General features: G+C 39.9%; 2 protein-coding genes across 3 annotated transcripts; both read left to right on the top strand.

Annotated features, from left to right (window-relative positions):
* The first annotated feature begins 395 nt into the window (after positions 1–395).
* On the top strand, positions 396–13402 carry slc13a3 (solute carrier family 13 member 3). 2 transcript variants are annotated; one of them, XM_021566162.3, is made up of 13 exons: positions 396–890; positions 1506–1771; positions 1968–2131; positions 4401–4461; positions 4573–4752; positions 5112–5237; positions 5311–5403; positions 5677–5781; positions 5905–6002; positions 10639–10751; positions 10976–11137; positions 11804–11941; positions 12057–13402. In XM_021566162.3, exons 1-13 carry the CDS (start codon positions 774–776, stop codon positions 12240–12242), a joined length of 1809 nt encoding a protein of 602 aa, XP_021421837.1. In that variant the 5' UTR covers positions 396–773; the 3' UTR covers positions 12243–13402. The 2 variants fall into 2 exon arrangements, 1 of the variants encoding a protein (XP_021421837.1); XR_002468954.3 differs by having other exon boundaries at positions 478–890; positions 10939–11137.
* Positions 13403–14369: 967 nt separating this feature from the next.
* On the top strand, positions 14370–18028 carry ocstamp (osteoclast stimulatory transmembrane protein). Its single transcript, XM_021566160.3, has 3 exons — positions 14370–14587; positions 15079–16093; positions 16251–18028. The coding sequence occupies exons 1-3, from the start codon at positions 14454–14456 to the stop codon at positions 16629–16631; spliced, it is 1530 nt and encodes a 509-aa protein (XP_021421835.2). The 5' UTR covers positions 14370–14453; the 3' UTR covers positions 16632–18028.
* The last annotated feature ends 5612 nt before the right edge of the window (positions 18029–23640 follow it).

The raw sequence follows: 23640 nt of genomic DNA, 5'->3' as shown, positions 1-23640 counted from the left end.
AGTAGAAGACAAATTTCCATCTCTATGGACTAATAAAATAACATCTTATATATTGCGTTGTTGTGCGCGCAATTGTGGGAGCCGCCAACGAAATTAAAAATGGACTGAAGTCACCTCTTTATCCAGCAAATGCAATAGGACATAGGCCTATCTTTCAATTATCTACAAAAAACAACTAGACTACGTAAACTGTGTTTGATCAAATGTTACTGATTACAATAGTAGTCTCCATGTAGTTGGTCTTCATTTTTTCCCCCAAACGTATGAATTCTGCTTAAAGGTCCTGACATTTATGGCACAGAGGCATGTTGCTCTTATCCTTTAATAACTTCAAGCAAGGTCACTGGTTCAAGTCCCTACCCCCTTAAATACAGTTTTACATGTCTTACCTGCTTGGCCCGTTTCCTTGTGGGATCCTCCATGGATGGGTTATTGGCTATAAGATCACATGATGATTGACAGTTTTTGATTAACGGTGACATGGCATCTGTTTTGCAGGGAGGAACCAGACAACCAGACTGCTGGAATGCTTTGCATTTTGGTTGTTATCAGTAAAACAAAATAAATCATCTGCCTGATGGGACAATCAGAGAACAGGCTCAATTTGCGCACATCCATAATAACTTGAACAACGCGTTAGGAGTTAAACTGTAAGCCAATAGTTAAGCTTCTCCAAGAGTGCAAAAACAACAAAGTCAAGGTAATAAAAGAGATAGAGGCGTCAAGTTCTGCACTAAAGCGTAACATAACGAGCTTTGACGCTCATCTTCGACATGGAAATGGAAACCATATCAACATTCGCTAAGAAACTTTGGTGTGTCAAGAAACAACTTATTCTTTTCCTCACTCCACTTATTCTTCTCCCGCTACTTTTCGGGCTACCAGAAAAGGTACGTTGTTATTGGAAGATGCACAGATATTCTTACTGTAACCATTTATTCCTCTAATTTACAAGAAGAAGTAGATTCAACTTTTAAGTTATACCTTAACCAAATTGCTAAACCATATATCAAGCCTAAAACTGATATTATCATTAATATCCACACCTGCCTTTAAAACCGAACACCCTTTAACCTGATATCTGTTGGTCTTCACTTAAATTAGAATCAGGATCCTATTAAGTGCCCCATTAGATTAAAACCTACAATTCTATACTTTTGATCTGTTTTAGGTTGATCATGTTATTCCAGTGTATAGGACATGGCCCTGCTCCATCATATGTCTAAAAACACAATCCTTACATCCATAACTTGGCTTAACTCCATCCCCCCTTCTTAATCATAACCACAGCCCAATCTGAGCCCTTACTAATAACTTCAAAGACTTCTTCATTTACAATTCTCCCCTAATTTTGCAAATCCAGTCACATTAAAAAGGTACATTCCTTGTACATTTAACTTTCCACAGCATGATACAAAGATGAATTAAATAGATCACCTTTGTAAATGGTACAGTTGGCTTTTCCTCTTGGGTGTTCACCAACATGTTTCTGTTATGTTTTGCAGGAGGGGAAATGCCTGTACGTGGTGCTGCTGATGGCTGTGTTCTGGTGCACAGAGGCTCTTCCCTTAGCTGTCACTGCCATGCTACCTGTTTGCCTCTTTCCAACCATGGGAATTCTTCCATCCAAAAAAGTCTGCCCCCAGTACTTTCTCGATACCAATTTTCTCTTTCTTAGTGGTCTTGTTATGGCGTCAGCTATTGAGGAATGGGGTCTGCATCGCAGAATAGCTCTGAAAGTTCTTAAGATTGTTGGAGTCAAACCAGCCTGGTGAGAAGACTATATCGTCATATACAACAGTAATAAATTCATCATAATTTATATTTGGGGATTATTTTCCATTATCTAATGTGAATGCCCTGCATATGGCAAAATATAGCCTACATAATCATATTATCAGAAAGATTAAATGTATTGATGTGTCACTCCACTTACTCCAGACCCATGTGTACATCTCTCTATGCAGGTTGATTTTGGGAATGATGATCACCTCTGCCTTCCTGTCCATGTGGCTCAGTAACACCGCAACAACGGCCATGATGCTTCCCATTGCTAACGCCATCCTGGAGAGTCTCTTTGGAGACCTTGCCACTCTGAAGGAAAACTGTAAGGTGAAAGACGAGACAGAGGGTGAGTTGCTGTGTAGGGTTTCTCCAACTGTCCCATATACACTGCCGGTCAAAGGTTTTTAGAACACCTACTCATTTAATGTTTTTTCTTTATGTTTACTATGTTCTACACTGTCGAATAATAGTGAAGACATCAAAACTATGAAATAACACATATGGAATTATGTAGTAACCAAAAAAGTGTTAAACAAATCAAAATATATTTTATATTTTTCAAATAGACACTGCCTTGATGACAACTTTAAACACTCTTGGCGGTTTCTCAACCAGCTTCATGAGGTAGTCACCTGGAATGAATTTCAATTAACAGGTGTCCATTGTTAAAAGTTGATTTGTGGAATTTCTTTCCTTCTTAATGCATTTGAGCCAATCAGTTGTGTTGTGACAAGGTAGGGGGTATACAGAAGATAGCCCAATTTGGTAAAAGACCAAGTCCATATTATGGCAAGAACAGCTGAAATAAGCAACGAGAAATGACAGTACATCATTACTTTAAGACATAAAGGTCAGTCAATATGGACAATTTGAAGAAAGGTTCTTCAAGTGCAATCGCAAAACCCATCAAGCGCTATGATGAAACGGGCTCTCATTAGGATTGCCATAGGAATGGAAGTCCTAAAGTTACCTCTGCTGCAGAGAATAAGTTAATTGGAGTTACCAGCCTCAGAAATTGCATCCCAAATAAATGCTTCACAGAGTTCAAGTAACAGACACATCTCAACATCAACTGTTCAGAGGAGACTGGGTGAGTCAGGCCTTCATGGTCAAATTGATACAAAGAAACCAGTACTAAAGGACACCATTAAGAAGAAGAGACTCCCTTGGGCCAAGAAACACGAGCAATGGACATTAGACCAGTAGAAATTTGTCCTTTGTTCTGAAGTCCAAATTGAAGATTTTTGGTTCCAACCGCAGTGTCTTTGTAAGACACGCTGTGGGTGAACGGATTATCTCTGCATGTGTATTTCCCACCGTAAAGCATGGAGGAGGAGGTGTTATGGTGTGGGGGTTCTTTGCTGGTGACACTGTCTGTGATTTATTTAGAATTCAAGGCACACTTAACCAGTATGACTGCCACAGCATTCTGCAGCGATACGCCATCCCATCTGGTTTGGGCCTAGTGGGGCTATCATTTGTTTTTCAACAGGACAATGACCAAACACACCTCCAGGCTGTGTAAGGGCTATTTGACCAAGAAGGAGAGTGATGGAGTGCTGCCTCAGATGTCCTGGCCTCCACAATCCCCCGACCTCAAACATATTGAGATGGTTTGGGTTGAGTCGGACCGCAGAGTGAAGGAAAAGCAGCCAACAAGTGCTCAGCATATGTGGGAACTCCTTCAAGACTGTTGGAATAGCATTCCAGGTGAAGCTGGTTGAGAGAATGCCAAGAGTTTGCAAAGCTGTCATCAAGGCAAAGGGTGGCTAATTTGAAGAATCTCAGATATAAAACACATTTTGATTTGTTTAACACTTTTTTGGTTACTACATAATTCCATATGTGTTACTTCCTAGTTTTGATGTCTTCACTATTATTATACAATGTAGAAAATAGTAAAATAAAGAAAAACCCTTGAATGAGTAGGTGTACAAAAACTTTTGACCAGTAGTGTACATCGAGTGAAAAGATAAAAAATATTAAGTAGCCAAGCCAGGACAGATTTTATCTTTTCGACACTGTAAAGCAAATGGTTTGTAGTGCTTACAAAAACAAACATACTATACTTCAACTTTCTAAAGCCAAGAGTGATATTTCCACACTAAAACTGTAATAGGTAACTGAAGGTGTGAACTTTTTTACAACTACCTGTTCCATCACATGGAACTTCGGTGCACGACATGTCAATAGTCAAATGATAATTGATTAAACATATTAGCCGCCTTTCAAGTCATATATTAAATATGACGAAGGCCTAAAGACAACCTACTTAGAAAACTGGAACTCACAGGCTTTGATGAGAAAGAAATGTTTAAATATCTCTGTTATAGCTTGTCTCATTCATTCTATAGCTATGGATACTGTAGCATCACAGTAATTGGTTCATGGGAAATGTGTTGATTCTTAGTAGAGGTCGTTTTAATTTTAAAAAATGTAGCCATTATTTACACTTAGATGACCGCCTAAATCACGTTCAAATTGGTCTTCAATATGGAATTGTCATGTCGTCTAAGCCTGTCCTTAAAAATATATATATTTTGTCATTTGTCACCGCAGAGTAAACAATGGAGAGAATAACTCTAACACAACCTGTTCACTTCAACATCCATCAGGTCAAGCACGAGTAAAGCTGCATGCACTGCCCTCTGAAAAACAGATCTTGTCTATAGACGGGTAAGAAAGAAAACACAAACAAACTGAACAATTGAAGCTCTCATGTTGTTAGAATAGGATTCATGGTTATCGTGTAGCTATTTACTAATGTTGGTATAATTATATCTTAAGACCTGATCGGATGGAGCGTTCAGATGGGAGTACTGCAGAGGAGATCAGGACAGAGTCAGAGTACCAGATGAAGGTGTGGAAAGGCTTCCTGATATGTATCCCGTACGCTGCCAGTATCGGAGGGACTGCCACCCTGACAGGCACTGCACCAAACCTCATCCTCATTGGACAACTTAAGAGGTACCCAAGTTGAAGACTTGGCTGATCTCACTTTCTCCTACTGCATCTGAACATACCCTCTCAGGCCCATTGGATAGAGCAATAATGATCTGTAAGGTGACAATGTCTCTCTGAGGAGGTCTAGTAGAGGGTTTTGTACAACGTACAAACTTTTAACCATTATGAAAAAAGACGAGACAAGTGACACAGGTACTGGGATGTTTCAGACATTGTAGAACTTCAGACGTCCCTCTTAGAGGCCTGTTAGGATTTAACTGGCAAATAGCTGTGTACAAATAACATGTTACATTTAGACCATAAAAAACTACTTTATTCACGTTTGCTGTACCGTTTCTGACAGTTGCTTCTTTGTGTTCTAGTTACTTCCCAGAGTGCGACTTGATCAATTTTGGCTCTTGGTTTGCATTCGCATTTCCTCTTATGGTGTTCTTCCTCATCTTGGGATGGCTATGGATTTCTTTCCTCTACGGGGGCTTGAATACACGGTATGATGGTGAATACCTTCTTCTACCTGTCAGATATTTCCACATTATTTTCATGCTATTTTTTTGTGTTCAGATTGTGTGTGAAGAAACAGGACGAAAGAGCACAAGCAGAGGCGAAGGCTGAGGCCGTAATTGATGAAGACTACAGAAAACTAGGCCCCATAAAGTAAGGACATGTCTCTAGACTAAATCACAGGCAACATGCTCCAGTCTTAAATCATGCCCTGCACCAGGGGTGGCTAATTCTAGTTCAGGAGGGCCACATTGTTCACGTTTTAGATTGTTTATTTGAATCAGTGCGTTAATGCTGGGATGGAACAAAATGCCTGTTGCAGCCCTCCAGGACTAAAGATGACTACCCCTGTTCTAGACCCTCTGGACTATATGTCGGTGGTAATGTCGAATTCCTTAGACAATCATTTCCTATCTTCCATTTTAGTTTTGCAGAAGGAGCCATCGCATTCTTTTTCATTCTGTTTGCCGTTCTCCTGTTTACAAGAGATCCTAAATTTGTAACTGGATGGTCCACGTTTTTCAACAAAGGGTAAGAGAGACAAGCTGACAATCCACTGCCCGTTAACTAGGATATGTTTGTATAATTCACTGGAGGCTTGAGGAAACCAGCCGCTTCATGACTTCCTCTTCTTTCATTCTCTTCCTCCTGCAGGTATGTGTCAGATGCGACCACTGGAGTGATCATTGTGTCAATCCTATTCTTCTTCCCTTCCCAAAAACCCTCTCTTAGCTGGTGGTTTGATTCTAGAGGTCAGTACCAGAAAGGATATGTCCCAAATAATGACAAATACATTTTTAGAATATGTACATTTAAAATACCACTGTCTCAAATCATACAGCCTTTCTGTACTGATATAGAGAAAACTGTATATTTTCAAATCAAAAGATTAGATGGAGTGAAGCAGCTGTATACATTGTATTCGGAAAGTATTCAGACCCCTTGACTTTTTTCCACATTTTGTTAGGTTACAGCTTTATTCCAAAATTGATTATTGATCAAAATTGATCGTTTTCCCCCTCAACAATGTACACACAATATGCCATCATAACAAAACAGAAACAGGTTTTTAGCCATTTCTGCAAATGTATATATATAAAAAAATGAAATATCACATTTACATAAGTATTCAGACCCTTTACTCAGTACTTTGTTGAAGTACCTTTGGCAGCGATTGCAGCCTTGAGTCTTCTTGGGTATGACGCTACAAGCTTGGCACATCTGTATTTGGGGAGTTTCTCCCATTATTCTCTGTTTCCTCTCAATCTCTGTCAGTTTGGATAGGCAGCGTCGATGCACAGCTATTTTCAGGTCTTTCCAGAGATGTTTGATCGGGTTCAAGTCCGGGCTCTGGCTGGGCCACTCAAGGACGTTTAGAGATTTGTCCTCGAAGCCACTCCTACGTTGTCTTGTCTGTGTACTTAGGGTCGTTGTCCAGTTTGATGGGGAACCTGAGATCCTGAGTACTCTGGAGCATGTTTTCATCAAGGACCTCTCTGTACTTTTCTCCGTTCATCTTTCCCTTGACCTTGTCTAGTCTCCCAGTCCCTGCCGCTGAAAAACATTCTCACAGCATGATGCTGCCACCACCATGCTTCACCGTAGGGATGGTGCCAGGTTTCCTCCAGACGTGACGCTTGGCATTCATGCCAAAGAGTTCAATCTTGGTTTCATTATACCAGAGAATCTTGTTTCTCATGGTCTGAGGTTCCTTTAGGTACCTTTTGGCAAACTCCAACCCAGCTGTCATGTGCCTTTTACTGAGGAGTTGGTTCCGTCCGGCCACTCTACTAAAAGGCCTGATTGGTGGAGTGCTGCAGAGATAGCTGTCCTTCTGGAAGTTTTGCCCATCTCCTCAGAGGAACTCTGGAGCTCTGTCAGAGTGACCATCTGGTTCTTGGTGGTCCCAAACTTCTACCATTTAAGAATGATGGAGTCCACTGGGTTCTTGGGGACCTTCAATGCTGCAGAAATGTTTTGGTACTGTCACGATCGTCGTATGGAATGGACCAAGGTGCATCGTTGTGAGCGTACATTTTCCTTTATTTGCAAATGTCGCCAACAAAACAATAATACAACAAAAACGAATGTGAAGCTCCGTAAGGCTATACATGCACAAACGAAGACAGCTACCCACAACTACCAAAAGGAAAAAAGGCTGCCTAAGTATGATTCCCAATCAGAGACAACGATAGACAGCTGTCCCTGATTGAGAACCATACCCGGCCAAAACATAGAAACAAACAACATAGAATGCCCACCCCAAATCACACCCTGACCTAACCAAATGGAGAAATAAAATGGCACTCTAAGGTCAGGGCGTGAAAGGTACCCTTCCCCAGATCTGTGCCTCGACACAATCCTGTCTCAGAGCTCTTTGGACAATTTCTTAGACCTCGTGGCTTGTTTTTTGCTCTGACATGCACTGTCAACTGTGGGACCATATATAAACAGGTGTGTGCCTTTCCAAATCATGTCCAATCAATTTAATTTACCACAGGTGGACTCCAATCAAGTTGTAGAAACATCTCAAGGATGATCAATGGAAACATGATCAGCACCAGAGCTCAATTTCAAGTCTTATAGCAAAGGGTTCTGAATACTTATGTAAATAAGGTATTTCTGTTTTAAATTTTTTATAAAAACCTGTTTTCTCTTTGTCATTATGGGGTATTGTGTGTAGATTGAGGAGTATTTTATTTAATCAATTTTAGCATAAGGCTGTAACGTAACAAAATGTGGAAAAAGGGAAGGGGTCTGAATACTTTCCAAATGCACTGTAGATGCACTGTAGATCTGGGTTTTTAAAGTCACATTATTATTCAATCATGCCTCACCAGACAGAAATTACAGTAACATTGACTCCTATTAAAGGCAGAATATTTTTTTTGTAATTTCATTAATCCATTTCTGAAGCAGAACTTGTATTGGCTCTGTTGTAAAGTACTGTAAATAACCAGAGGAATGTTAATGACGTAGATTAGTGAGTCTGAGCAGAGTCCCGTCGTGAGGTAAGACTGTCGCCCCTTATTATTAATCCCTCAAAAATGTGTTGCCACACTTTGGTTTGCTCTGTGTACTTTGCTCTGTGTTCACCCACTGGTTTAACATAGCACACAACTTCTTATGCAACAGAAATACCAGTGTTTTCATGTTCTACCCTCATATTTTTCCAGCGAGATTAGAATATGTACATGTTTGGCATTGAGCTCTTTAATGTTCTTTATTATAAACTATTTTGAGTAGGTATGTTAAGAATTCGCCTGTGAAGTAATAGTTCCCTTTCAGTCAGTTCACTCTGTACTACAAAAGCACAACTCCCCATAGTGATGTTGTACCTCGTTCCCTCCCTTCAGGGAACAGTAGTTATATTCATAACTTTATGTTTTGCCGGGCAAAACATTTAACTTATTGACAAATTAAAAATGTCCGGCAGAGCGGTACCTGAGACAGAAACAAAACCCCAACCAGCCTTATTTTGTCCACTAAGTGGGTCCTCAAATCTTCAAAAGGTTCTACAGCTGCACCATCAAGAGCATCCTGATGGGTTGCATCACTGCCTGGTATGGCAACTGCTCGGCCTCCGACCGCACGGCACTGCAGATGGTAGTGCGTATGGCCGAGCATATCACTGGTGCCAAGCTTCCTGTCATCCACGACCTCTATCTAGAAGAAAAAGAAACGCACACCTATTAAGACGAGGTGCTGGCTAGCGGAGTAGAAAACTTGAAAATAAAAGAGAGCCACACACTCTAGGAGCTCAGATGCAAAAATGTAATTACCAACGTTTCGACAGCCAAGCTGTCTTCATCAGGGTATAATCACAAACACTGCGGGATGACTCGTTTATATAGTGTCAAAAGACACAGGTGTCTGTAATCATGGCCAAGAGTGGCCTAATATCATTGGTTAATTATCAAATATTAAAATGTCATGCAAAGAACAGCATACAAACAATAAATGGATAGCATACGACCATAGATTAATTTGACTACACAAGCTTACAAACAATTACAATGGCAAAGTCACAATAATCACAAGAATGGCTTCAGATCAAAATCTACGTTGAGACCGAAGGACGCAAGGGTCTTTAAATTAAAGATCCAGGCAGCCTCTCGTTTTAACAATAAATGATCAAGGTCACCCCCTCTCCTAGGGAGGGTGACATGTTCGATGCCAATATAACGCAGAGACGAAATCGAGTGGCATGCCTCCAAGAAGTGGGCCGCAACTGGATAAGTAAAGTTTTTACACCTAATGGTGCTACGATGCTCTGAGATTGATTTCCCTGTTTGTGGGTGTTTGAAGGATCTACATTTATAAGTGCCATTGCATTGAGCACAGCCATTATATTTGTAATTTCCATCTAGTAGATAGACGTTGTTCAGGAATATCTTGGGGTGGTAAATCAGAGTTTACCAATTGGTCTCTGAGATTTCTGCCCCGACCAAGGGAAGGTCGACCAAGGGAAGGTCCGAAAACACATTACCGAGACTATCATCGGATTTTAGGATGTGCCAATGTTTGTGAACAATTCCCTTAATTTGTTCAGAGCACTTTGTTTAGCGGGTAGTTAGAACGCAAGAATGCGTCTTTTTGCGAGACTGACCTTGAAAAAGGTCATGTCTCGTTTTGTTTTGAATTTTCTCAATGGCAATATTAATCTGATCATTCTTGTAGCCCCTCTCCTTGAACTTTCTTTGCGTCTCAGCCCTCTATACCAGGCTGTGTCAGAGGAAGGCCCTAAAAATTGTCAAAGACTCCAGCCACCCTAGTCATAGACTGTTCTCTCTGCTACCGCACGGCAAGCGGTACCGGAGCGCCAAGTCTAGGTCCAAGAGGCTTCTAAACAGCTTCTACCCCCAAGCCATAAGACTCCTGAACATCTAATCAAATGTCTATCCAGACTATTTGCATTGACCCCTCTACCCCCCCCCCCCCCCACCCTTTTACGCTGCTGCTACTCTCTATTTTTATCTATGCATAGTCATTTTAATAACTCTACCTACATGTACATCAATTACCTCAGCTAACCTGTGCACCCGCACATTGACTCTGTACCGGTACCCCCTGTACCCCCTGTATATAGCCTCGCTACTGTTATTTTACTGCTGCTCTTTAATTATTTGTTACTTTTATTTAATTTTTTATTTAATCTGCATTGTTGGTTAACAGCTTATAAGTTTACACCTGTTGTATTCGGTGCATGTGACAAATCCAATTTGATTCGATAACCGTTACTTTGACCACTAACCCCTCGCTGCAGCTCTTTCTTTATTGCCTCTTTTCAAAGCTCCTTGCAGGTTAGATATTCTGATATTTGGGTGGTTGACCTGGATTTGTCTGTTGGGCAGATGTCGATTTCATACCCTGTCATGTTTTCCACAGCACCAAATACTCCATATGTTCCTCTACTATCATGGAAGAAAGCACAGGAATGTGTCCCATGGAATATCATTCTGTTGCTGGGTGGAGGCTTTGCCATGGCCAAGGGATGTGAGGTAAAACCATATCATTTACATATGGAATCATTCATCCTTAAGATCTCTATGGGTAAACCCCTTTCATGTTTAAGGGTGCACACCATAGATATGAAATCCCTTTAACTCACATTCTCATTTGTGTACATTCGAATAGCTGTTGTGTGGTGATTTCTATACTTTTTGACCTATTTCTGCTACTACTGAGTCAAGGGCTGTCTTGATGCTCGGTCCCTGTGGTGTAGGAGTCAGGACTGGCGGCGTGGATAGGAGCCTACCTCCAGCCTATCGCTCAGGTCCCTCCTGCTGTGGCAGTCATGTTTATCACCGCTTTCCTGGCCTGCTTCACAGAGTTCGCCAGCAACACCGCCACCATTATCATATTCCTGCCCGTCATCGCTGAACTGGTGAGCTGTCAGCTACTGTATGACATGCCCACAACACTCAACATTTAGTTAGATGTTTCCAAGAATGAAGTACCCTGTGGGTATGAAGAGGTCAGTCGACACTCATTTTGAAGAAAGGCATATTTCTGTGTAGTATTTTTGAATACCCTTGTGAACTACAGTACCACAAAGCCTTGAACTCCACTGTATTACTAATCCCCCCCATGGGAAAAGATAATGGGGAAGTTGATGTTCTCTACTCTAATCTCCTACAGCAATTTACTTTTTTAGTGTTTGTCATGGGGTTAACAGATCTGTCAGTTTAGCACCGTGGCTGTTTGGTCTGTTGGACATTAACCACAGTTATCAGTAACCAGTTGTCTTCGTCTGTCTGTGCCAATGTCTTACAGTATTGTTAAATCTAAGCAATAATATCACCCAACCAGTATCACCCTGACAAGGACACCCTAGTTACTTATCTCCAGCGACATTTCTAAGCCAAATACGTTACTAAGAATTTGGAACATCGTTGCCACTTATTGAATGCGATGTGGATTCACACACTCTTTGTTCATTTGTGTTACTTGTGTTAATCTGCAGAAAACTGTTTCAAAGTATTATTATTCTCCATTAACACAATATTTCTGCAAAATAATATCAATGACTGTGTTTGTCTCCTCTCTACAGGCTATGTTTGTCAAGGTGAATCCTCTTTACTTCATGATACCTGCGACAACAGGATGTTCATTTGCCTTCATGTTGCCAGTCTCCACCCCTCCCAACTCCATTGCCTTTGCATCTGGCCATCTTCTGGTGAAGGACATGGTAAGATCCTCACGCCAATATACTGTGTGACCATATTTCAGACTGTTCTTAAACTTAAACATACTCTATCCTAGTAGATAGATGATTTACATCTGTTTGGTTTCTCTGTTCCCAGGTGAAAACGGGCTTTGTGATGAACATTTTGGGCATTTTATCAGTTTCTCTGGCCATGAACACGTGGGGTCGTGCCATGTTCAGTTTGGAGACTTATCCAGACTGGGCCCGTCCAGTCAACATGTCCAGTACTGTCACAGATATACAACTCCCCTCCGTGCCACCTTTCAACCTTACTAGTTTGTGATACACTGCATACCGTAGATCTGAAGCTTATCCAATACAAAGTATTACACAGTATTATATAGTAAATACTAGAGCAGCATTTCTGAATATGTACAAAAGTCAACTATAGATTTGGGGAGCATTAGCAGTTACTTTAAGTTATTTAGCCTATGGTGTGATGGCTAGACCATGTTGCGAATGTACTGTACACTTCTAGATTCTTCCATTTGCCTACTGTATACTACATGAGTTTAGATTTTTTTGTTGTTCAGGCTCTCCTTGTGCTCTACTTCCTCTGTCGTGTAGATTATACTAAGTTCTTTCAGCTAATTTTCTTGCTTGTCACATGCCACGAACCCTTGGTCTCCCAGATGTGTCCAATGTTTTGTCCTGGTTTGTTTTAGGTCCCCATGCCAAGTTTCCATTTGAAGTTAATTTGTTTGGGCAGGGCAGGGGGTGACAGAATAGACAGTGGTTGGTCTGTCTGTTGTTACATTCTCTTCCACAGTTATACAACAAGTCATGTCAGACACCGTTTTTGTCCGGACACCGGTGATGTCTGTGTCATCATTCTGTCGCTATGCTTGCTGAAATGCCTTGCATCTTAGTGACCTCTGGTGTTCAGTGTGCCACTTTGCGAGTGTCTGTCCCATTCGTCACTGTAACATTCCCTAGATAGTGTTTGTGAGGATAATCCTTATTGATTAGGGTGTTAGCAGTCTGCTTGATGATAATAGACCCAATCCATTTCATCACACTGAACGCTCAACCTCCAAGTCCGCCACCTACTAGTAAATCACACTTGAACTTGATCCTCCATTGATCTTTAGTTTGGATAATCTGTGACTGTCTTGATGCACAACAGGAGTTTGTGAATTATTAATGGAAAAATACTTACCTAGCCCATGGGGTCACAGGCTGCACATGTTTTAACACATTCTAAGTTACACACAGAAGGTCATTTTTACTTTTCATCATGTCTTTAAAAAACAGAGATCGTGCTTTTCTGATCTTATTTAATTTGAAGTAATCATTTGAAATGTGGTACGTGGAAATCTAATTAACAATTTTCTACCGTAGTTTGTATTTTGTGTAGTACGTTTAGGTTTTATCAATGCACATTTTGGAGCTTTGTTATTTTCTTAATACTACTGTTGTTACCAAATAAAACTCAACAGCAAATGTGTTCTTTTCTTTTTTCGTCAATCCATGGAATTGGTATATTTAGCTGATGTCAGTGAGCAGGCGCCGACAGACATGCCACACAGTAATATATACTACAGAGCAACTCAAACCAGGAGATGATATTCAGACGGGGGCCATGCCACTATAGTCCTTTTTAGTTTTAATCATTGACCCAGGTGACACAGCATAAAATGTACTGGAATCAAGTCTCATTCAACAGCCTTATGCCTGATAGCACCAAACAAGATACCCAATAAGCCAAATGAGGCGAACAAACAAGCGAACAACACATTTGAAAGAAAGTTGCATTGAAATTTGTTTGGAACACAATTTCTACATGTGTCTGGAACCAAGCGGTGATACTTTGGTCACTGTTTCTCTAAAGAATGGTGAAGGGCTGTACATTCCTTATAGTGTCTATTTGGCTATGTAAAGTCTCAAGGTCTGGCACATGGTTAACTCAGCAGAACTCTGAAGTAGTTACTCAGTGTAAGAGAGGAAGGGTCATTGGTGGAGCCGCCATTAAATGAGACGAACTACAACAGAACACAATGACACTTTGTGAAATAGAAGAACTTGTTGGAAAAGGAATACACAACATTTTGGAAAAGGAAGTTTGACAAGTCGTACCACAACATGAAACTGCTCAACCTTGATGCCCAACCAATCAAATATACGTATTAATTGACTGTAATACAAAGGGAGATTTAAAAAAAGCCCCAGCTAAACATTTTATTTTGGAAAACTCGCACAATTGCTCACATGCTCATAGTTTCCCAGATCATAGCAATCCCCCCTCCTATTAGTCAGTAGTAGTATGACCTCCCACGGGGTTATGTTTTTGACCTTTAAATAGGATACCACAATGCTCATATAGAACCTTTTAACTCACCAGTACTTCCCTAAATGATTAGTCACCTAGTATTGCATGTTCCATCATGTGTTGATTTGTTATGCCTGTGAATGTCAGTGAGTGTGTGTCAGCATGTGAGCATGAGCAAGAGCCCTTCTGTTCCCTTTGGGAACCGTCTCACACATCTATGTGGCAATGACTGTGCATGATAAGTTCCTGTATCAAGCTTTACAGTTACCCCCATCAGACAACTGTGTAACTTCACATGCACTGTTGCCAAGGAGAATGAAGAGCATTACTGCGTGCATGGGCTTTGGCTTTTCATTGAGGTAGGTGTTAATTTTTCAGTCTTTTGAGTGAAAGAGACATTAGGTTACTGGACAGCTATTTATGAGATGATTTAAGAAATTGATGTTATGGTAAAATGTATATTATTTTCACAGTGAATTGTGCTAGGCCCTTCTTGTGAAATTAAGAAAGCTGGCGTATTACAGTGTTAATTACACAATAATAAGCTATTCTGCTCTTGTATAATGTTGATATTAAAACAATACATGATGATAGTCAGAATAGTGGATATTACAGTTTGATCAAATTCACAGCCTAGTTAGAGTACAGTGCAATTCTAAAATGTGTTTCATGTTTAGTCTATTCTAATAAGCCATTTACTTTATGTTCGTATTCTTACCTTTTATTATTTCTTATTGCTGTTGCATTGTCGAGGAGTCTGCAAGTAAGCACTTCGTTTGACGGTGTATACCATGTGTATCCTGTACATACAACCAATAAAACTTGAATTCACACAATCATTGGTTTTCAGGCAAGAACCTTGGGGTGCCATGAAGACCACTCTACAGTATATGTGGGATGTTTACTCAAAACCGACCCAGGCTGCCAAGGAGGTCCTGACGTTACTTTCTATGTGTTTCATTATCGCCATGGTGACTGGTGGTCTCCTCTACCATTGGATGACAGAGATCCTGAGATATGACAGTGGTACCTCCAGCACTGCTGCCTGCATCTATAGCGTGTCCATCCTTTTCCTCTCGTTCCTCTGTCATCCTCTCCGTTGTGTGCTAACTATGATCCTGCCCACTCTGGGCACCAAACAAGGGCGCAAGCTGATCATTTCCACCTCTGTGATTGTGTTAGTGTTGAGCATCATCGTTAACATAACCGTTAACATGGGAGTGGTGATGCACGTTTTAAAGTGCACCTCTGAAGGTTTTGTCCACTCTCTTTTAAACTCATCTGAGCTGTTTCAAGAAGCAAAGAGAGATCTTGTTAGAGAGGCTATCAAAGTGAAACAGGAAGAACTGAATATTGTTAACAGGTTGAGGAAATTTGATCATTTTACACACATTGATGTGTCAAAGGTCAAAAATACGTTTGTTACTGTAAGCAAACAGATTGAGAGTGACTTTTCACGTGCCAATAAACTGCTGGAGGATTATAAACTTCTGTCAAACAGGATTCTGGCGGCCATCTTTCTAATCTACCTGATAGTTGAATCAGCCCACTACCTGAAGTCATATGTCATTTCAGTTAAGTTTGACAACGTTTACATCACCAGACAGTTGCTGCAAAAAGCATCTGAGGATGGAATCCAGATAGAGCCAACTAACTTGAAAAACATGGTAAATTCCACAAGTTGTAAAATAACAAAACAGGAATTTACCAAATGTCTTGCTCCCATAGTAGTGGTGACTTTGTATTTTATTGTTATTATCTTCATAATGGTCTTGGATCACATTGTGTACCATCTAGTTACAGTGAGTGGGCCTTGGCTGCTGGATGTTCCAGCTACATCTGTCAGCATAGCTGTGAAATATAAGGTAGGTCAATATTGATACAGTACTTTTCTATGTGAGGTCGCGCACATCACAGGACATAATGTGACATTATATAATGTGTAGCCTTGAGATCAATGATGATATAGAAATTGAATAACACAGTGGACAAATGGGGACTGGATTCTCTTTTCTCTGACAGATTCACCTGCGCTTTCCAGGTCTATGTATTATCCCAGCTATCTGTAGGGATACAGAACTGGCAAACCTCCACAAGCAGTATGACTGGACATTTAGCCCAGAGGCTTTACGCTGTTATATTGAGCCCTCTGCACCAGACCTGAGAGTGAGGGTCTTCCTGGGACTACTCTGTCTGGTGAGCTACATCATGGTGTTACTGGAGGTCTACGCCAGGCGCATCCGCAGGAAAGTGTCTGCATCCTTCTTCAAAACGCAGGAGGAAAAAAGAATTAATTTCTTATTGAAGAAGATACAGGCGAAACAGGACACAAGAGAAAACAATATATTTTTCATTGAAGCTGTGAATGAGACCCGCGTTCACACAAACCAAAACGTAATTTGAAGCTTGACTTGCTGTCATTATATGTAGTTTAGGGAGACCTCTGCTTTTAATACGTTCACTGCTCCTCTTGAGCTATTGCCGTAATAATAGATTTATTTTAGAATTGGAGAAAACCCTCCTCAGTCTCCCCAGCTGTCAGCTGAGAGAATTTGTTCATTCGATTTGTCCATATTTTCAGATTGAACTGATTCTGCAATATACAAATGAAAAACATGGAATAAAAATGTAATTTCAAAGTGATACAAGCATGCTTATCCCTGTGTTAAAATACAATTGATGAATTCAGTGCCAACATCCTGCTCTCCGTGAGCCAAAGGGCCTGTTGAGAACAGGACAGGGCATCCTGTTACTGAGTCACTGTCATATGACCTTTGTCCTGGTCGTGGAGCACCCCTTTTATGCCCACGTTGCCTCGTCTCAACAACACTCATGAAACCATGTTTGTAGGCTTAATGAAGAAATAAATACCATATAACAGACAATCACAAGCGTTTTCACTCAATGTTTTATATTGTGAAAGGTTGATGCTTTTAAAGAATTTGATGAAAATGGCTTTGAGTTCCCTTTTAAAGTAAAACTACTTTTAACATGTAAGGAACAAGACCATGTATTACTTTGTTTCTTACTGCATGGGAGAACTCCACAATCAACAGACGACTAGGTGACACCTAGCCCCACTAGGTGTCACTAACACTAAGTGCATTTGAGAAGTTTTTAAGGTACAAATAGGCTATGAAAATTCTCATAACAAGGAGCGTAAAACAAACTCATTGAAAATCTGTGTCAACAAAGTATTTGTCCAATTCAATTAATTAGACTCAGATGAATGTTCAGAGGGCAAATATTGTGACACATAGTCGTGTCATGTGTGGGCCTTCCAAATGTTATTACAAATGAATGAATATAATCATGCTTTAAAATGTGCATAACAATCACAATTATTATTTTTGTGTTTTGGTATTATACCGTTTATTATTTCTGGTCAATGATGGATTCGATTGTGTGAAACTCATTTTCATATGACTTCTAAAACTTAAACTTTATCTGAGAGCAAAAAACGTTTCTGTACCTCTGTGATTAATATTTGTATTTTTTTTGTCATACCACAAAAATGCTTCAGCGTTTTTAGCAGCACACTGCTTTCAACTCCCAGAAGGCATCAGAAGGCACTTTTAGCTAGAGTATTATTAGAACGCCTGTTCATCTATTTTTTATCCAGCCATTTTGCCCGTCTTCTTTTTTCTTCATCTTTACCTCATAATTGAAGTGTCTAATATTTTATGCTTTGTTGCTGTGAGGCCTGGAACAAAATGTATAATTCAGATATTTTCTCTTCACATAAATCTTTGGTTCTGTACCAAAATAAAAGGTTAATAAATTGTATATCTTGGATGTAACTTCGTCTCTTGATTCAAATCCAAACTAGCATAGCAATTGAATGTCATTAATGAAGCATCATGTAAGTAAGACCAGCTTTGTCAAATGGGGTGATTATGAGAGACACAAGGTCAAATAGTCCAGCGGATAGGTTAAATAATTGTTCCATTTTATGATACAAATATCAAACTTGGTACACTAATAGATACCTTAAAGAACATTTGGAAGATTGGAGGCAGTCTGGGAAGCCTGGCCTGGCCTTAATATTAGTGGCTGCCACTCCAGATTTCCTGTTAGAAGAAAATAGGGTAAAATCATTCCAAACAATATAAAAATGTATTTACCCACTAAATAAACCCCATAGATAATAAAGACAAAAAAGTACTCTTAAGACCTTAATAGGGGTCAAATTGAGGTCATTTTGACCATAGTCCAGTGGCTGAATAAACAAATTGTGGACTTTGTGATAGAGCCACCAAATTTCACGCACAGCTAGGTCATGTCTAAAGAAGTATTTCTGGTTATAGTGCTATATCAGATTTTGTCCATTACCCCTGGCAATCATTTCCAAAATGGCCGCTGAAACGTAGGCTAAGAACCAAAGATTGATTGGATAGATATCACCAGGGTTGCTCTGCTCCGGTCAGAGAGAAAACGGATGACAGAGATAGTGCCAAAGTTCACATATTTATTAAGGACTTGTGGTTTGACATGGTAAAGTTGGATTTGTGTATGGTTCTGCAACAAAGGAGAGAGATCATAAGCAGGTTGCATAACATAAAAGGTAAAGGTGATAAGGATGCATTTATTAAACCAATATATCACTAATAACGAAAATAAGGAAATTGCATGACATCTTAATGTTAAGGCTTAATGTTAAGATTGAGAGAGAGTCAACAGGTGAAATCAACTTGGTTGATCAAGTTCATCGCAGTAGTATGAAGCTCTATCAAGTCTGAGGGTTTTTGTACAGCCGCCAACCAGCTGCATGGGGCTGTACTGGACACGATTCACATGGCCATATTTCCATAAATAATTGGTACATACAGCACAATGATGGCTTAAAATGTTTGAGGAGGTCTGTAAAACAATAAAAATGTCCCAAAGATGCCATATACAGTTGAAGTCGGAAGTTTACATACACCTTAGCCAAATAAATTTAAACTCAGTTTTTCATAATTCCTGACATTTAATCCCAGTAAAAATTACCTGTCTTTGGTCAGTTAGGATCACCACTTTATTTTAAGAATGTGAAATGTCAGAATAATAGTAGAGAGAATTATTTATTTCAGCTTTTATTTCTTTCATCACATTCCCAGTGGGTCAGAAGTTTACATATGCAAAATTAGTATTTGGTAGCATTGCCTTTAAATTGTTTAACTTGGGTCAAATGTTTCGGGTAGCCTACCACAAGCTTCCCACAATAAGTTGGGTGACTTTGGCCCATTCCTCCTGACAGAGCTGGTGTAACTGAATCAGGTGTGTAGGCCTCCTTGCTCTCACACGCTTTTTCAGTTCTGCCCACAAATTTTCTATAGAATTGAGGTCAGGGCTTTATGATGGCCACTCCAATACCTTGACTTTGTTGTCCTTAAGCCATTTTGCCATAACGTTGGAAGTATGCTTGGGGTAATTGTCCATATGGAAGACCCATTTGCGACCAAAGTTTAACTTCCTGACTGATGTCTTGAGATGTTGCTTCAATATATCCACCTCATGATGCCATCTATTTTGTGAAGTGCACCAGTGCCTCCTGCAGCAATGCACCCCCACAGCATGATCCTGCCACCCCCGTGCTTCACGGTTGGGATAATGTTCTTCAGCTCCACCTTTTCCCTCCAAACATAACGATGGTCATTATGGCCTAACAGTTCTATTTTTGTTTCATCAGACCAGAGGACATTTCTCCAAAAAGTACGATATTTGTCCCCATGTGCAGTTACAAATCGTAGTCTGGCTTTTTTATGGTGGTTTTGGAGCAGTGGCTTCTTCTTTGCTGAGCGGCCTTTCAGGTTATGTCAATATAGGACTCGCTTTTACTGTGGATATAGATACGTTTGTACCTGTTTCCTCCAGCATCTTCACAAGGTCCTTTGCTGTTGTTCTGGGATTGATTTGCACTTTTCGCACCAAAGTACATTCATCTCTAGGAGACAGAATGAATCTCCTTCCTGAGCGGTATGACGGCTGCGTGGTTCCATGGTGTTTATACTTGTGTACTATTGTTTGTACAGATGAACGTGGTACCTTCAGCGTTTGGAAATTGCTCCCACGGATTAACCAGACTTGCTGAGGTCTACAATTTTTTTTCTGAGGTCTTGGCTGATTTCTTTTGATTTTCCCATGATGGTAGGTTCATTTGAACAGTGAGAGACAGAATAACAACAAAAACATCCAGAAAAACGCATGTCAAAAATGTTATAAATTGATTTGCATATTAATGAGGGAAATAAGTATTTGACCCCCTCTCAATCAGAAAGATTTCTGTCTCCCAGTTGTCTTTTATACAGGAAAACGTTTGACCTCTGTCATTGCCAACAAAGGGTATATAACAAAGTATTGAGATAAACTTTTGTTATTGACCAAATACTTATTATCCACCATAATTTGCAAATAAATTCATTAAAAATCCTACAATGTGATTTTCTGGATAATTTTCCCTCATTTTGTCTGTCATAGTTGAAGTGTACCCATGATGAAAATTACAGGCCTCTCTCATCTTTTTAAGTGGGAGAACTTGCACAATTGGTGGCTAACTAAATACTTGTTTGCCCCATTATATTTCCCTCATTAAAATGCAAATCAATTTATAACATTTATGGATTTTTTTGTTGTTATTCTGTCTCTCACTGTTCAAATAAACCTACCATTAAAATGATAGACTGATCATTTCTTTGTCAGTGGGCAAACCTACAAAATCAGCAGGGGATCAAATACTTTTTTCCCTCACTGTATGGGTGTTCCCTGAAGTCTACTGATTGCAGTGATATACAGATAATACGCTATTCTGTTTTGTGTCGAATTTAAAAAATGTGACCTGAAACCTGCCCTTTACATGTCACTTTAGGTAAAATCCCATAGGAATGCAATATGTCCAGCAGAGAGACAGGTAACCCATTATGATGAGGCCTTTCAGTATTTACACAAAGTGAGTAAACTACTCCATAAATATGTCTAGCTATAGTGCCATTTCAGATTTAATAACCTAAAATGAACACCAACAAGCTACATAGATTCTAATTGAACAGGATTCACATGGCCATATCTCCATAAATAATTTGTATTTACAGCCCACTATACAATGGGTGGTTCTAATCCTGAATGCTGATAGGTTAAAACCGCATTCCATCTGGTGGCTATTCCACAGGTTACCAACGGCTACATCTATGACATTACATCTATGACATTAAAATGCCTATTTACTCTGTTCCATCTGACTGCGCAATCCACTGTCTCATCAGCCCAGCCAGGTAATTTCTAAACTTGATCTCCACTATAAAAAGCATCTAGACATTATCTTACATTTCTTTTAGACTAACATTTAGTTTTCAACAGCGAATATTTGTGTAAACCTTACTGTCTATCTCTCCGACATTCGCAACATTGTCTTAATATTCAAATTCGATCTCTAGCTGTCCCATAGTAATGAACGTGTCGGGAGTCGGGACGAGACAGACAGGCAGGCAGTCGAAATCATGAATCAGCTGGCATAATTTTTATGGATATATACAAAGAAATGTCAATAAAAAGCAAGTAAAACGAAATGAAGTGCAGCTAGTTTGCAGTCTTTCCAGCTTCCGTTTGAAGTGATTGTGTATAGCTGTGTTGTTGGCTAGCTCCTCTGAACAACAGTGTCCTGACGAGAGAGCACATTTTCTATGCCAGGTGAAATCGCGCCTCATTAGCTCATTGTTATGGATGTATTCAAATAAATGTCAGTAGAGAACAGATTAAACAAATGCAACTACTTTGCTGTTTTCTGTCTGCACTGTTTGACTTGACTGTAAGTTAGCTGTAGCTGGCTAGTTAGCAAGCAAGGGATAAGAACGTTGCCAGGCCAGTATGGCAATGGAACATTTAGAACGAACGACTGGGTCGCGTCCATGGATACAGAACAAAAAAGACTGAATGACTGGGTCGCGTCTCTGGCAACCGAACTGATAGAACAAATGATTAGCCAGCTTGGGTAGCAACCCTAGATTTGTGTCAGGACTATATCTTGTGGAAGGATGAAAGAGTATGAATAAATTCATCAAAATAAAATTTTTAATGAAAATATATCAATCATTATTTGAATATGTTTGTAACCCGTTGTATAAAAGTGATAATGCCCACAAAGCCGGTGTTTGGAGAATATATTGGCACGGTTTGCCGGCCCTCGACTTCATCTCAGGCCGAAAACACCCGTGCCAATATATCCTCCAAACACCGGCTTCTCGGGCATTATCACTTATATGATGGCTTAAAATGTTTGAGGCGGTGTGAAGAACACAATAAAATGACCCAAGTATGCCTTATGTATGTGTCCTTTAAATGTTATGCAGAAATGTACCCTAAAATTAATGTTCTGTAATTTGAATTGGGCATAAATTAATTTGTAAGTGGTATAATAATGATGCCTTAAAATGTTCTAGGTAGCATGGAAAATACAATCAAATGGATCATGTATTATTTGTTTTTGTTGAAAATTCAACTAAAAATGTTCCTAAAATGCTGTCGAAATGACAGATTGTTGTTGATATTTTGATCCCTGAATTGAGACGATCAAATTTCAGCATGCTCCTAATGATTTCAAAATATTGTGTTACAGTGCCTTGCGAAAGTATTCGGCCCCCTTGAACTTTGCGACCTTTTGCCACATTTCAGGCTTCAAACATAAAGATATAAAACTGTATTTTTTTGTGAAGAATCAACAACAAGTGGGACACAATCATGAAGTGGAACGACATTTATTGGATATTTCAAACTTTTTTAACAAATCAAAAACTGAAAAATTGGGCGTGCAAAATTATTCAGCCCCCTTAAGTTAATACTTTGTAGCGCCACCTTTTGCTGCGATTACAGCTGTAAGTCGCTTGGGGTATGTCTCTATCAGTTTTGCACATCGAGAGACTGAAATTTTTTCCCATTCCTCCTTGCAAAACAGCTCGAGCTCAGTGAGGTTGGATGGAGAGCATTTGTGAACAGCAGTTTTCAGTTCTTTCCACAGATTCTCGATTGGATTCAGGTCTGGACTTTGACTTGGCCATTCTAACACCTGGATATGTTTATTTTTGAACCATTCCATTGTAGATTTTGTTTTATGTTTTGGATCATTGTCTTGTTGGAAGACAAATCTCCGTCCCAGTCTCAGGTCTTTTGCCGACTCCATCAGGTTTTCTTCCAGAATGGTCCTGTATTTGGCTCCATCCATCTTCCCATCAATTTTAACCATCTTCCCTGTCCCTGCTGAAGAAAAGCAGGCCCAAACCATGATGCTGCCACCACCATGTTTGACAGTGGGGATGGTGTGTTCAGCTGTGTTGCTTTTACGCCAAACATAACGTTTTGCATTGTTGCCAAAAAGTTCAATTTTGGTTTCATCTGACCAGAGCACCTTCTTCCACATGTTTGGTGGGTCTCCCAGGTGGCT

The sequence above is a fragment of the Oncorhynchus mykiss genome, chromosome 16 (genome assembly GCF_057628025.1).
Source record: "Oncorhynchus mykiss isolate SJ-2025 chromosome 16, ASM5762802v1, whole genome shotgun sequence".
NCBI lineage: Eukaryota > Metazoa > Chordata > Actinopteri > Salmoniformes > Salmonidae > Oncorhynchus > Oncorhynchus mykiss.
This window is presented reverse-complemented; position numbering and strand designations above follow the sequence as displayed.

Bases quoted from the DNA above. Each gene is read 5' to 3' on its own strand.
- slc13a3 (XM_021566162.3), top strand. From the start codon at position 774: ATGGAAATGGAAACCATATCAACATTCGCTAAGAAACTTTGGTGTGTC. The intron at 4,753-5,111 runs GTACCCAAGTTG...TTTGTGTTCTAG, and splicing joins CTCATTGGACAACTTAAGAG to TTACTTCCCAGAGTGCGACT. The intron at 11,138-11,803 runs GTGAGCTGTCAG...TCCTCTCTACAG, and splicing joins TGCCCGTCATCGCTGAACTG to GCTATGTTTGTCAAGGTGAA.
- ocstamp (XM_021566160.3), top strand. From the start codon at position 14,454: ATGACTGTGCATGATAAGTTCCTGTATCAAGCTTTACAGTTACCCCCA. The intron at 14,588-15,078 runs GTAGGTGTTAAT...ATTGGTTTTCAG, and splicing joins GGCTTTGGCTTTTCATTGAG to GCAAGAACCTTGGGGTGCCA. The intron at 16,094-16,250 runs GTAGGTCAATAT...TTTCTCTGACAG, and splicing joins GCATAGCTGTGAAATATAAG to ATTCACCTGCGCTTTCCAGG.